This window comes from Oncorhynchus nerka, linkage group LG7, assembly GCF_034236695.1.
Source record: "Oncorhynchus nerka isolate Pitt River linkage group LG7, Oner_Uvic_2.0, whole genome shotgun sequence".
Taxonomy (NCBI): domain Eukaryota; kingdom Metazoa; phylum Chordata; class Actinopteri; order Salmoniformes; family Salmonidae; genus Oncorhynchus; species Oncorhynchus nerka.
The window spans coordinates 50,004,501-50,019,243 of record NC_088402.1 but is presented as its reverse complement, the minus strand read 5'-3'; the positions used below and the strand labels follow the sequence as shown (position 1 = coordinate 50,019,243).

General features: G+C 42.2%; 1 protein-coding gene across 1 annotated transcript in view; it reads left to right on the top strand.

The window, feature by feature from the left end:
- LOC115131823 (metabotropic glutamate receptor 7-like) overlaps nucleotides 1-14,743 on the top strand; it is a 133,511-nt gene that overhangs the window by 81,111 nt on the left and 37,657 nt on the right. Inside the window, exons 2-5 of the mRNA XM_029663834.2 lie at nucleotides 4,809-5,025; nucleotides 10,360-10,495; nucleotides 12,409-12,563; nucleotides 13,937-14,074. Of these exons, the coding sequence (XP_029519694.1) occupies nucleotides 4,809-5,025; nucleotides 10,360-10,495; nucleotides 12,409-12,563; nucleotides 13,937-14,074 (646 nt within the window). The remainder of the gene's footprint in view (nucleotides 1-4,808; nucleotides 5,026-10,359; nucleotides 10,496-12,408; nucleotides 12,564-13,936; nucleotides 14,075-14,743) is intronic.

Here is a 14,743-nt window from a genome sequence, read left to right as displayed (position 1 = left end):
CAAGCCTACCACTGTTGTGTCGTCCGCAAACTTGATGATTGAGTTGGAGGCGTGCGTGGCCACGCAGTCGTGGGTGAACAGGGAGTACAGGAGAGGGCTCAGAACGCACCCTTGTGGGGCCCCAGTGTTGAGGATCAGCGGGGAGGAGATGTTGTTGCCTACCCTCACCACCTGGGGGCGGCCCGTCAGGAAGTCCAGTACCCAGCTGCATAGGGCGGGGTCGAGACCCAGGGAGCAGCCCGCCAGACCCACGGTCTCGAGCTTAATGACGAGCTTGGAGGGTACTATGGTGTTGAATGCCGAGCTGTAGTCGATGAACAGCATTCTCACGTAGGTATTCCTCTTGTCCAGATGGGTTAGGGCAGTGTGCAGTGTGGTTGAGATTGCATCGTCTGTGGACCTATTTGGGCGGTAAGCAAATTGGAGTGGGTCTAGGGTGTCAGGTAGGATGGAGGTGATATGGTCCTTGACTAGTCTCTCAAAGCACTTCATGATGACGGAAGTGAGTGCTACGGGGTGGTAGTCGTTTAGCTCAGTTACCTTAGCTTTCTTTGGGAACAGGAACAATGGTGGCCCTCTTGAAGCATGTGGGAACAGCAGACTGGTATAGGGATTGATTGATTATGTCCGTAAACACACCGGCCAGCTGGTCTGCGCATGCTCTGAGGGCGCGCCTGGGGATGCCGTCTGGGCCTGTAGCCTTGCGAGGGTTAACACGTTTAAATGTCTTACTCACCTCGGCTGCAGTGAAGGAGAGACCGCATGTTTTCGTTGCAGGCCGTGTCAGTGGCACTGTATTGTCCTCAAAGCGGGCAAAAAAGTTATTTAGTCTGCCTGGGAGCAAGACATCCTGGTCCGTGACTGGGCTGGATTTCTTCTTGTAGTCCGTGATTGACTGTAGACCCTGCCACTGAGCCGTTGAATTGAGATTCTACTTTGTTTCTGTACTGATGCTTAGCTTGTTTGATAGCCTTGCGGAGGGAATAGTTGCACTGTTTGTATTCGGTCATGTTACCAGACACCTTGCCCTGATTAAAAGCAGTGGTTCGCGCTTTCAGTTTCACGCGAATGCTGCCATCAATCCACGGTTTCTGGTTAGGGAATGTTTTAATCGTTGCTATGGGAACGACATCTTCAACGCACGTTCTAATGAACTCGCACACCGAATCAGCGTATTCGTCAATATTGTTATCTGACGCAATACGAAACATATCCCAGTCCACGTGATGGAAGCAGTCTTGGAGTGTGGAGTCAGCTTGGTCGGACCAGCGTTGGACAGACCTCAGCGTGGGAGCCTCTTGTTTTAGTTTCTGTCTGTAGGCAGGGATCAACAAAATGGAGTCGTGGTCAGCTTTTCCGAAAGGGGCGCGGGGCAGGGCCTTATATGCGTCGCGGAAGTAATAGTAACAATGATCCAAGGTTTTACCACCCCTGGTTGCGCAATCGATATGCTGATAACATTTAGGGAGTCTTGTTTTCAGATTAGCCTTGTTAAAATCCCCAGCTACAATGAATGCAGCCTCCGGATAAATGGTTTCCAGTTTGCAAAGAGTTAAATAAAGTTTGTTCAGAGCCATCGATGTGTCTGCTTGGGGGGGGATATTTACGGCTGTGATTATAATCGAAGAGAATTCTCTTGGTAGATAATGCGGTCTACATTTGATTGTGAGGAATTCTAAATCAGGTGAACAGAAGGATTTGAGTTCCTGTATGTTTCTTTCATCACACCATGTCTCGTTAGCCTCTTCTTACCAGAAAGATGTTTATTTCTGTCGGCGCGATGCGTGGAGAAACCCGTTGGCTCTCAAAATATCAACATTTCCTGTCTTTTTCTCCTCACTTTGAAAACATCTACAGTCCTATTGATCAGATTGGTTACTGATCTGATTGGTTACTAATAATATCATTTAAAATCCCTCAAATTGTGTCCCATATGTGTTTAGACACGGCGACCATTTACGGTGATGTAAAAAATACATCTTTCCTTGGCTTATCTACAGTAGAACAATACAAAATAGGCTATAAGTTCAAATAAAGATTCCAAAGCTGGATCATGAGCCAGAGCCCTTGATCCCTCAAAGAGCTAAACACACTCAAAAGTATACTCTGGTGTTTCAAGCATGGTCTCATTGTAAAACCAAGCTTTTCGAATTCACATCACAATACTCGCCTCGGATAGCGTCTCTCCAGTGAGCCATGTTTCCGTGAAGCAAAGAACGTTACAGTCTCTGATGTCCCTCTGGAATGCTACCCTTGCTCGGATTTCATCAACCTTGTTGTCAAGAGACTGGACATTGGCAAGAAGAATGCTAGGGAGTGGTGCACGGTGTGCCCGTCTCCGGAGTCTGACCAGAAGACCGCCTCGTTTCCCTCTTTTTCGGAGTCGTTTTTTTGGGTCGCTGCATGGAATCCATTCCGTTGTCCTGTTTGTAAGGCAGAACACAGGATCCGCGTCGCGAAAAACATATTCTTGGTCGTACTGATGGTGAGTTGACGCTGATCTTATCTTCAGTAGTTCTTCTCGACTGTATGTAATGAAACCTAAGATGACCTGGGATACTAAATGTAAGAAATAACACGTAAAAAAAAAAAAAACTGCATAGTTTCCAAGGAACGCGAAGCGAGGCGGTCATCTCTGTCGGCGCCGGAATAATACAAGAAACCAAACTGCCACGAGTGACTTATCATCGATGATAAGTCACTCGTGGCAGTTTGGTTTCTCCTCTGTTCAAAATGGAAACACGCACGCACCTGGAGATTACGCAATAGTTTCGACGGAGGACACCGAGCGGACACCTGGTAAATGTAGTCTCTTATGGTCAATTTTCCAATGATATGCCTACAAATACGTCACAATGCTGCAAACACCTTGGGGAAACGACAGAAAGTGTAGGCTCTCTCCTTGCGCATTCACAGCCATATAAGGAGACATTGGAACACAGCGCCTCAAAAATCTGGCTCACTTCCTGTATGAAATTTCATCTTGGTTTTGCCTGTAGCATTAGTTCTGTGGCACTCACAGACAATATCTTTGCAGTTTTGGAAACGTCAGAGTGTTTTCTTTCCAAAGCTGTCAATTATATGCATAGTCGAGCATCTTTTCGTGACAAAATATCTTGTTTAAAACGGGAACGTTTTTCATCCAAAAATGTACTCATCGTCGCATACTATTTAGCACGTACCGTTTAGTAAAAAAGTATGCAGCAAGCCACGGCCGCAACGCAGTAGCGGCTCCTGACTGCCTGAGTAAGTGGGGCGGGGCCGAGTGCTGGTGGGTTTTTCCAAAATCAACAGACATATACCACAATAACCAGCTTGATAATAGCTCATTTACAATTCAAGGAATTTCTCTAAACTCTGAGAAGGAATGGAGTTATAGGCCTATAGGCTAGTTATAGTCAGACTATCACATTCAACCAATACTGTAGCCAATTTACAACAGACTGAAGACAGAAACAGGTAATTTGGTTACATTTCAAAATATTTATTAGTGGAACCAAAGTGCTGTAACATGTATAATTTACATCAAATAGTCAGTGCACTCACCAAAACTTTTAAATGTTCAAATCAAAATTGCACAGAAACACGTGGACAGTCGAGTGGATCGCAAATTCAGAACCGCTGGATAGCTACTGTACATAATAAACTAAAGCACTGATCTTTGGTAACGAGACCAGAATGAATGACTGCTTAGGTTTGATCCATACATTAAATAATTAAATAGGTATCCTGTACTACAAAACTTTAACAATCCATATCCACATCCAAAGTCCCATGTGCTGACACATTCAGAAATAAAAGATTGTGTAGTATTTTGTTTCAAATCTCTGACGAAGGCCAAGAGAATAAAAACACTTTTCAATGAGAAAACAGAAATCCACTTTGAAAAAAAAAATACTTCTGTTTTCAAAGATGTACAGTAGCCTACGATGCAATACTCATGATCATTTTAAGGAGAACAATAACTATTCAGCCTACATTTGAACACCACCGCAGAAGCTAGTAGCCTAGTATTGAGGTTTGGCTACTTGACAAGAGCTAGGGCCTATCACTCGAAGCCCACCTCTTCCAATGCATTATGCAAATGTGTGCATCAAATTCTAATAGAAGAAGAGCCTAAATTAGTATAACATCCTGGCATTTAAACCATACTAGATTTTAGAAAATTCACATACTACATTTTCACATACTGAGAATTCGTCATGCGCGATTGTGTAGTTTTCTGTTATTCGTTGATTTCGGTAGTGCATCCCCATATTTAATTGATCAGCTGTTGTCAAAGCCGAAAAGAGTATGACATCCGGGCATATAAAGTATACTTGATTTTCTAAATGTTGCATACTATTAAACTGATTTTTTTCGCATACTTAAACGTGAGTATTTAGGACGCAAGTATGGGTATTCGGACACGGCTAGTGTCTGGGTTATGTCCTTTCTTTTCACATGATATTTCAATTATCTACACGTCACCTGTAAAGTCAACCGGAGGTTTGATGAGCCAAGCTGTCTGTGATAATTGTAGGGAACCGGGAACATCTCAAATGATGATAAATAGCTTAATAGTAATAATGATGATAATGAATTGCTTTTATACAGTGCTTTTTACTAGGTCTCAAAGTGGTTTTCACTGTCTGTCTGTTTGGAACCACCAATAATACGTGTATTTAGTCAGGCGTATTTAGTGAGTTAAAATATTCAGAACATTGCAGACAGAAATATAATGAATAGGGTTGAATAATGTATACTGTTGCTGCACCCTCTTCAAGAATAGAGGAGTAAACATCACTTCCTCTCTGTCCTCCAATCAGATCCCTCAGATCAGCTACGCCTCCACGGCCCCGGAGCTGAGTGATGACAGGCGCTATGACTTCTTCTCTCGGGTGGTTCCTCCAGACTCATTCCAGGTCCAAGCCATGGTGGACATCATCAGAGCCCTGGGCTGGACCTACGTGTCCACCGTGGCCTCTGAGGGCAGCTACGGAGAGAAGGGTGTGGAAACCTTCCAACAGATTTCCAAGGAGGCTGGTGAGTTATGGAAGTAGTAGTGGAAATGTTACTGTAAATGATAAGATACTATGGCACGATTTAATTTTGGATTTATTTCTCAAAGTGCTGTAGCCGTCAATTACAGTTAGAGCAGTGTTGTTCCTCTTTAAGCCTTTTTTACCCAGGGTCCCATACCGACAGGTGAGTGTTTTGAGATGGGCAGTACACTGAAAGGCTGGAGAGGAGAGGGGGGTGGGGGTGAGGGGGAGGCTGTTTTGTCCATCTAGGATCACTATGGACCTACAATTTGCTGTAAATGCCATGCTGACAATTATATTTTGTAATAAATTAAGAAGTATTAATTAGCTTGACAACAATTAACATAGTGACTTGAGCTCTGAGTGACATTCAGTTCTGTGATTGTCCTAGGGTAAAATATGTTCTAACAATATAAGAGTTTGTTCTGTGGGTGCTGGCAATATTCGTTGTGTGGGTTAACTCTCAATTCCATTTCCATCCAAGTGACAGGTGTTGCTTTAAGAAAGGATTACATATTTCATAATCTGGCCTAAGAAATTACACTCCATGATCCACGGTTCAGCATTCATACAACTCCTCCCCTGGCAATAGTGCTGTACCAAGGGAACCAAGGTTACTTCCTGATTCTCATCTTGATCTCTACAGATCCCAATCCATTTCCTGTAATTTGCACCTACTAGCTAGATCCCTGTCGACCAATCTCCGAACTTTGGTACCGAGGAGTGATGCTAGTGTATGCCAACCTCTGGAAGGGAGAGAGCTAACGATATCCCATGGGCGATGATCAGAAGTCCAGCGGACATGAATATTTAATCTGTGCACGTTCATGTGTAGTCTGATCACTCATTAAAACTTTAAGAGGCTGCTGTGGCACTGGAGAGAACAGCTGCAGGAGGAGCCTCTGTAGAACACTGAGATGGAATTGGGAAGAAAAGTCTGGATGATTTAGTGGGTTATTTTGGCTGGGTTTATATTTCAGCTTGTTACATCTTCCAATGCACACGGTGGGTCTGCAGCTACCAGATTGTTTTCTCTCCGTTGTATTTCCTTCACTGGTGTTTGTGTCTCAGCATAGAGTCGGCAAAATTATGTTATTGATGTTATTGTCTTGAATTTAAAAATATCACAGACAAGGGGGTTAGAAATGATAGAATATTGCTGTTATTGTTGACTCATACATTACAATTGAGCTGCAGTCAGGGAATGTTTTGTATTCCCATACAAATCAAATAGGAATCATTTACCTCAATGGAAGCCCTTGCACACTCTAGGCATTGTGATTTGAATACAATAATTGATTAAGTTATGACATAACTCTGTATATTTATAACATCAAAGAATGGGCTAGTTGCAGCATCACTTGCAGCAAGCAATACACTGTATCTGCACTGAAGCAGCAGGGGTGCCATAGAAACAACAACAACAACATTCAGACCTAAATACACAGTATATTGTTTGAGTTGATCTGTAGGGCCATGAGATATTTTGTGGGCTCCTTATTCTTTTGGTGAGAGTGAAATGTCAGATGCATTAGTAGCATTCTCGCTTCACCACTTCAAGCATCCACCGGACTAATGCAATATGGTCACCCATTACCCTGAGTAGAGACTAGATTGATGGTCAGCTCGTATTGATCTCTTCTGTTTTCCACTCTCCTCTTTCCCCCTTGTTTGGGTAGTCTTCCATCCTCTTAGTTCCATGCAAATGCACTCTCCTCGTAACCGATGTACAGTTTTTTCAATCTAACTTCCGTTTCCCCTGAAAAATGGACGCGGGGACTCATCTCAGATGTCTTTCTACAGCTGCTACGCTAAGTTATGCGAATGAGTTGTCTTTTCTTTAGAAGTGTAGCAAGGAAAGATTCATCTAGTTTTCCTCGGCTTGGGTCTGGAGCAATGGAGTTTGTTTTTCCTCTTTGATAAACAGACTCATGCAAGCGTGTTTGAGGAGTAGATACTCCCACAGACATCACTCTTAAATGAATTGCAGTATGCTGCCACAGACGTGTTTTCATGTCACTTATTTGAACTGCGAAAAACCTGTCAATTTACACTCTGAATATATTGCAGTGAGACGGGACTTCACTGGCTTGCCCTCAGTATTTGACCAACAGCTTGATGTGTTCTCGTAAGATGAGCCTTTTAAACTGGAACAGTGTGCTCCTGCAGCCATCCCATCTCTCTTCTAGGATGAACATGACAGTGGAATGGAATATGGTATAAGGAAGGAATGAAGGAAGGGGCTCACATGTACAGAGTAGGAATGGCATTCCATTCCTGCAGGGCTCCCACTTGAGCTGCATTGGGAGGAGCTTCATTGGGGGGAAAGTGGTAGTGGAGGAAGCCTGTAGTAGTTCTGCCTCTGCTCTGGAGGTGATAAATATAATTGGAGAATTATGGATCCCCCCTCGGGGGTGGGGTGGTTCTGCAGGAGGGGCGGTGGGGTCAGAGCAAAATGGGTAGGGAGGGTGTTGAGTCCTTTAGGAACCTCCCAGATTTCAGGGGAGTTTCCTGAAAAGCCACGGTCTAATCCCCCCCCCCCCCCCCCCCCATTTTGGGATATCGGGATGAATACTTGAAGCTGTTAATGCAGCACACAACCTGTGGCACGTAGCCCAGACCTAGCAGAAGCCTGATGAATTAAATCATTATTTTATCTGTGATATATTAACCAAACTGGGAAATGTGGAGCATCAAGTTGGAATGGGGGAAGGATGTTTAATGTAGAAACCAACCAGTAGGTCCATCATAATAGAAATTAAGTATTGTGCACATTGAAATGTCAAAGGATTCTAATTTCACAAAAAACAAATACTTAGAATCTCCTATATGTAAGATTTGAATTCGCCACATAAAGCAGTGTGAGGAGTAAAACACTCCACTCTATGAGTTATAATTTCCTTCTCCAAAAGAGACATTGCACTGCTCTTTATTCCAGGGTCTGCTGTGTGAATGGAGAGCTCTCTCTCTTTCATGTCCAGAGATAAGACACTCTGCCAGTGGCAGGTGAAGGCACTCAGACCCACAGCACAGAGTTCTGGCAGTAGACTTCTGGCTCTGATGGCTCTGCCTGGTTTTCCCATCTTGGCCGACTGACGAGGAATTCTGCAAGTCATTCAATAATTTAGCCTTGGCTGCACAGCACACAGCCAGTCTTCAGCCTTCGGGGCAGTCTAGTCCTCACAGCATGTTCAAGCCTGGTGCTCAGAAAGGAAATCCACTCAAAAAGCTGCTTATCTTCATCAGTGGCTGTCTGCCATGACCCATGTCTCTGTCCGCTTCCAGCTTCAAGTGTGGCCTCTGCTTCCCATACACGCTGTGACAGTGACAAGCATATTCTTATTGCCCCTAAAATCTAGATCTACATTTTATGGTGAATTAATCCTCATTACATGTAATACCCAGCGACAGACAGACAGGCACATAGACAGTTTCCCAAAAAGCCTTGTTTGTAGCAGTGGCATAAGCACCCCTAGAGCCCTGAAGAATCATGTTGAATATCAGTGCTGAAATGGAGCTGTAGTGGTGTCCCTATGAGACCCTTCGGCTGCTGCTACTGCTGCCTCTGTCTCTGCTGCTACAGCTCCACAGATGCACCACAATAGCATACTGCCCTTTTCATTTTAACAGGAGAGCCCAATCCCCAACCATTTAACAAGCTACAAAAGGAGCTCAGCATTTTTGTTCTGTCCACTTATGGGGATTACAGGAGCCATCCTAACTGTCTTTGTAGAGATATATTGTCTGGGAATCAGCAATATTTTCTAATTCTGTCTATGGCTGCTGCTGTGGGGATAGTAAGAGAGGGATGGAGGAGAGAAGGAGAGCTGGGAAGGAGTCCTTTAGATGGAGCTCTTTTTAGATGTAGCCCAGTAAACAGATGGAGGTGTGGTTTCTCTTCTGCAAGCTCAAAGCTGTTTATATCAAAGTAATGAGCCTGAGAAGATGACCAATTAGGATATTCCTCCCATTTCTCTGTCTACTCAGGGAAACCAACCCAATGTTGGAAAGGTTAGCTGATATTAGGAGTGCTTGAGTCAGAGAAATTTTAATTGGTTTGGATAGAGAAGCCTGGGTGTTAACTCGGGACCAAGCCAGACTGCCGCTCATCATCTAGTTCTAACTATGGTGTGTCTTCAGGTGCACAATAATGTCCATTTACTCTATATGAGTACAGTAACCGCTGGAAAAGGTTGGCCAATGCTCTCACATCTGCTCCAGCAGACGGAATGCAATTAAGGTATTTGTTTAATAAGATATGATTAGATTTTTATATTTACATAATGAGCTGTTGAATGTGTGCCGAGGACGACAAAACATCTGTCAAACTTATTGTTTGTTTTTCTTCTCACAAAATGGTGGCTGCAGTCTCTCCTCCAGCACCAGTGTTTTCCTCAGCACAACACAGAGCTATGGGACGACATTTAAAGATGACCTTTAACTCTTGACAGGAGTAAATTAGGTCATATTACAGGCCCTTCATTTAAGATTCAGACAACCATGGATTACGCTAAATGATTGCCCTTGTTAATATTCCCTCAAGGACAATTGCCAACTAAGTTTTGGCCATATCTCTGAGGTGACTGTCACGGTCGGCTCGCCAAATATCTAATACCTATTTAGTGACGCACGGAAGCAATCAGTACCTTTCATCCTGTACAAACTCATTAGCACTGACCTGTCTGAACATGATTCATTGTCAATATCAAAATCCTCCTTGTTTGTGTAGCCTGTCTCCAGATATGATTGGTTGACTGTCCATTGTGGTGTGTCTAGTAATGAAGTTAAAGGAAAAGTCAATGGGGAAGGGACAACTTTTTAATCTGTGGTCACAAAGTGTGAAAAGTGTATTTATGTGTTCCTTCTACCCTGTTGACACAGTTTCATATTGGTTTGGTCTTCTGTTGTCCTGTACTTATTCACCCACAGCCCTCTATTAAGAAATGGATCACACTATTTATTTGTGAGGGTTTTTCTTTCAGTTGTTCATTTTCATGATGTTATTCATCCCCAGTGATGTACTGTAAACCACTCAGCTCACCTCATTTATGACTCAAATGTAAATGGGATGTATAGTACATGTACATTTTTTCACTCAACTATCTTGGAAAGTCAGAGACCCTATTGCGAGGATGAATAAACAATGACAATATTTCCATTAGAAAGGATTAACACGATCTTGACTTGAGGGTTTCAAGTGTGTGCATGTCCGTGTGTACGTGTTCTCATATGTGTGTGTATGTTTGTGTGTTTGCCTCTGTGTGGGTCTCTGTGGGTAAACATCCCAGAAGTCTCATCAGCTCTCCTTCTTTCTCTCTCTCTCTCTGAATTAAAGGTGGGATCTGCATCGCACAGTCTTTAAAAATTCCCCACAACCCCAAGCTAGAGGATTATGACAAAGCCGTCCAACAACTGCTGGATATGCACCACTCCCGGGCAGTCATCATCTTTGCCAGTGAAGAAGACATACGGTCTGTAGTTCAGTACACAGCATCCGAATGCATCTATGTTGTTGAGGGGCTTTGATGACATGTCAAGTCGAGTTCTTTAATCTCATTGCAGAAACCTTGAAGACAGGTTGGAGGCGCAGACAGATCCTTTGTGTGTGTGCACACACTGGGTGTCTGTAACACAAAACATGCCTCCAATAACACAAACAGAAACGTGCCTAGGAGGAGAACTGAGAATATGGAATATCACAACAAAGCAGCAGATATTATTTCATTTACAATACCTTTGAGCATTGGCGGTTCTAGCTTGTATGTCACCCTGGGCGACCCCCCTTCTGCCCCTCCCCCCAAATAAGCACCATTCTGCACTATTTAGTTAGTTAGTTAGTTAGTTAGTTAGTTAGTTAGTTAGTTAGTTAACTGTATTTTTCATTCAGACATTTGGAACAACACAAATAAATAATCATAATCATAATAATCATAATAGTAATTTAAAAATATATACAAATATATACAAAAATAAGACTCAAGTAACAAAAAAATAACAAAGACAAATAGAAACAAATTGTAGTATATAAAAATAAATAAAAGAGTGAATCGAACTATTACACTATTACAATATTGATAACAAAAAACACACAAATAAAACTAAATTGCACAAATCCTATATCACACAAATACACCATTAAAATATCACATTTATGAAGAAGAGAACCTGATTATTACACTATTGCATTTCAAACAAGAAACACACAAACTAAATTGCACAACTAATTGCATTAGTACTGTACAAAGTTAGAAGTGTGCTATTTGATAGATTCCCTCGCTCCCCCTACTTCGGGCTTCCAGTGGGGAGACCTGAGGTCAACCTACCCCCGCCCCCCTCCCCATCTCGTACTTCTGAGTGGGAGACCTTCCCTGGCACTAGCCTGCCTAGCTCACCAACTAGAATCAAGGCGCCCACTCTGACAAGGTTAATTAACCCACAGGCCCACATGGTGACATGATATTATTGACATGATGTGCAAATCAGCGATAGAAAACCGATAGAGCAAATGTCACAACTTGGAATATATGTATATTTTTTAAATATATATATATATATATATATATATTTTTTTTTTTGTATGGGGTGCCCCATGCCGTCCCCAGCAAGATGCCGCCCTGGGTGGCTGCCCATGTCGCCAATGCCTAAATCCGCCACTGCCTCTGAGTCTTACAATGTCTCTTGAGAGGATATTCAACACTACAAGAAATAGACGGACGGGTGGATAGACAGACTAAGCAGAGAGAAAGAAAGAGGGAGAGACCTCGGTAATGTGTGGAAGACAAAGAGGGAGAGAGATTGAGAGCTTATTTTTTATGTAAATGGAATGTTTTTTTTTAAATCACTTGGTTTTGAGAAACTTACCCCACCAGCAATAAACATCCTCATTGCTTGTTCTGCAGTATGGGGGCCATGGATAAACATGAACAAAGGACCTAAATACGTCCTTTTAGAAACGGCAAAGCTCTCAATATAGTGATGCAGGTCTTTAGATGTTGTACACATGAGAGTGTATAATTCTGAACTTTATTTGCAATGTTGTATTCCATTTTGTTGGACTCAAGCGATGCTTTTCTATGTGCGAGCATGCTTTACCGTTTCTCCTGTGAACAATGGGAACTAGAAAGCATGCGCTGGCTTACACACCTATTGAAAGTGTGAAAGTATTGAACTTTTCCTTTAAAATGCTTTCACATCTTATATCTAGAAATGGATTTAAAACACAGAGAACATAAATACGGTTGAAATATACAATAAATATAAATGACACCCAACTTTTGTAATGTATATATATATATATATATCTTCGTAGGTTGCTGTGGACCCACTAATGGATTGCATGTGTCCCTTCTGCTTTCTCCTAATTCACACATGGCTGCCCTTGCAGGGGAGTTCTCAATGCCACCAGGAGAGCCAATCAGGTGGGCCATTTCCTGTGGATTGGATCGGACAGTTGGGGGTCGAAGAGCAGCCCAATACACCAGTTAGAGGACGTGGCTGTGGGAGCAGTCACTATACTGCCCAAACGCTCATCTATTAAAGGTACACACACACTATATGGACCATACACACTATAATGACCACAGGCTTATGTACAGTAGTAGGAGACAGTAGAGCGCACATTGTTGTACTGTGGTCTTGTGCGTAGCTCAAAACTCCACTGTTTTACCAGCATTTCTGCTCAGTGTCACTACAATAATAGCCATTTATCATTACAATCTGGGGACTAGGTGGCAAGTGAAGTGTGGTTTTTCAATAAGATGTTTTTAATTAGACAGGTCTAGACAGGACAAGACTTGGTCTGGGAAGAGCCAGAAGGCAAGAGGAGTATATTAAACCAGCATGCATCATTGATGTCCCTTTCAAAAGAAAATCAGCCGAGTCATTCAGTCATGATTAGTCATCTCTCTGATTTAGCTGATAAAACCGACTATGTGAGAAAGAAGACACCTGTGTAGACATTACTGTAGAACTATGGGTATGTCACAGCTGAAAATGATACATTGAGCCAGTCTTTGTGTTTGGTATCAATTAATATTACTGCTGATCTCTTGATTTCATTGTTTATTACAGTAATTCATTTTCACACGGTAGAATACGTTTTTAAAAAGAGTGCAACATAAAATACATTACACAGGTGAGGTCAGAAACCCTGAGTTTGCGTATATAGAACCCCCACAGTACAATTTATCTTGAATAAATACAAATGCCCAAAGCATAAAGCGTATTACACAAAAGTTAATGGATAAAATCTATGTACCTAAATCAAATCAAATTTGATTTGTCACATACACATGGTTAGCAGATGTTAATGCGAGTGTAGCGAAATGCTTGTGCTTCTAGTTCCGACAATGCAGTAATAACCAACGAGTAATCTAACCTAACAATTCCAAAACTACTACCGTATACACACAAGGATAAAGGGATAAAGAATATGTACATAAAGATATATGAATGAGTGAGTGATGGTACAGAACGGCATAGGCAAGATGCAGTAGATGGTATCGAGTACAGTATATACATATGAGATGAGTAATGTAGGGTATGTAAACAAAGTGGCATAGTTTAAAGTGGCTAGTGATACATGTACAGTAGATGATATACACGTTCCCAGGAAACTATATATGCAGACACCTACAAGGTGTCTAACAAAATACTGTGCATATAGACTTCATATACTAACCCTGTTATTATCTATTATGCATTCTGTCATATTCATGTGATTTCCAAGATTAAAGATCCATGTCGTACACAGGAACTGCAGTGGTCAAAATAGAATGAAAAGTGGTTTAGTTGTACTGTAGCTATGAGACTAATACAACTCCTAACAGCCAGTACAGCACAGCGCTCCAGTAACACTTCCCAAGTCTTGCTTCATTTCTTTCAGAATTCTCTTTTCTTTTTCGATTCTCCAGGGTTTGATGAGTACTTCACCTCGCTCACCCTGGAGAATAATCGCAGAAATGTGTGGTTCGCCGAATTCTGGGAGGAAAATTTTGACTGCAGGCTCCTCAGCTCCTCCAAACGAGAGGACACCAGCAGGAAATGCACAGGTAGGTAGCCAGACATTTGTTTGCTTGGGTATTTGTATTTTAATGTGTTTGTTTGTGGGAGGGGGCATTGCCATTGCCAATGTAATGCATTTGCACTTTAATGCATGTCATTCTCCTATACAAGGCTACAGGTATAGGACGAGACTTGAATTGTAGTACATATCTTAATGCAGACTTGAAGGTGTAGGCCCACTGGATAATGCAAATAGCTTAAATAGCTGGTCCTACTGAGAGAGTAAAGTTGTGCCCAGTTGGGTAAAGGCACCATGTCAGCAGTGTTCAGCTGTTTCATGTATGCTAAGTAGATGGTAGAGGAACATGCATGCCATTTGGAGAAGTACTGATCAGAGAAACTACACAGAAATGATGCAAGTAAATAAAGCTTTGTAGATACAGGTACTCACTATTGATGCACCCAAAGAGCTTTGTTACCGACAATGTTTTAATCTAGCTGCAAGCATTACTTGTAATGAGGTGTGTTGGGACTTGGGAGCATTGGTAGTGTGGAAGTGTTGCTCACTGTGATATCTATCCATCCTACAGGTATGCCAGCAAAGCTACAAAAGATACAATAACACTATGTCAGTGCTAGTGACAGGGATTTATATATTTGATATGGCTTGAAGTACTGAAGGGTACTGAAGCCTTTCATCATTTCTTTATGTGCCA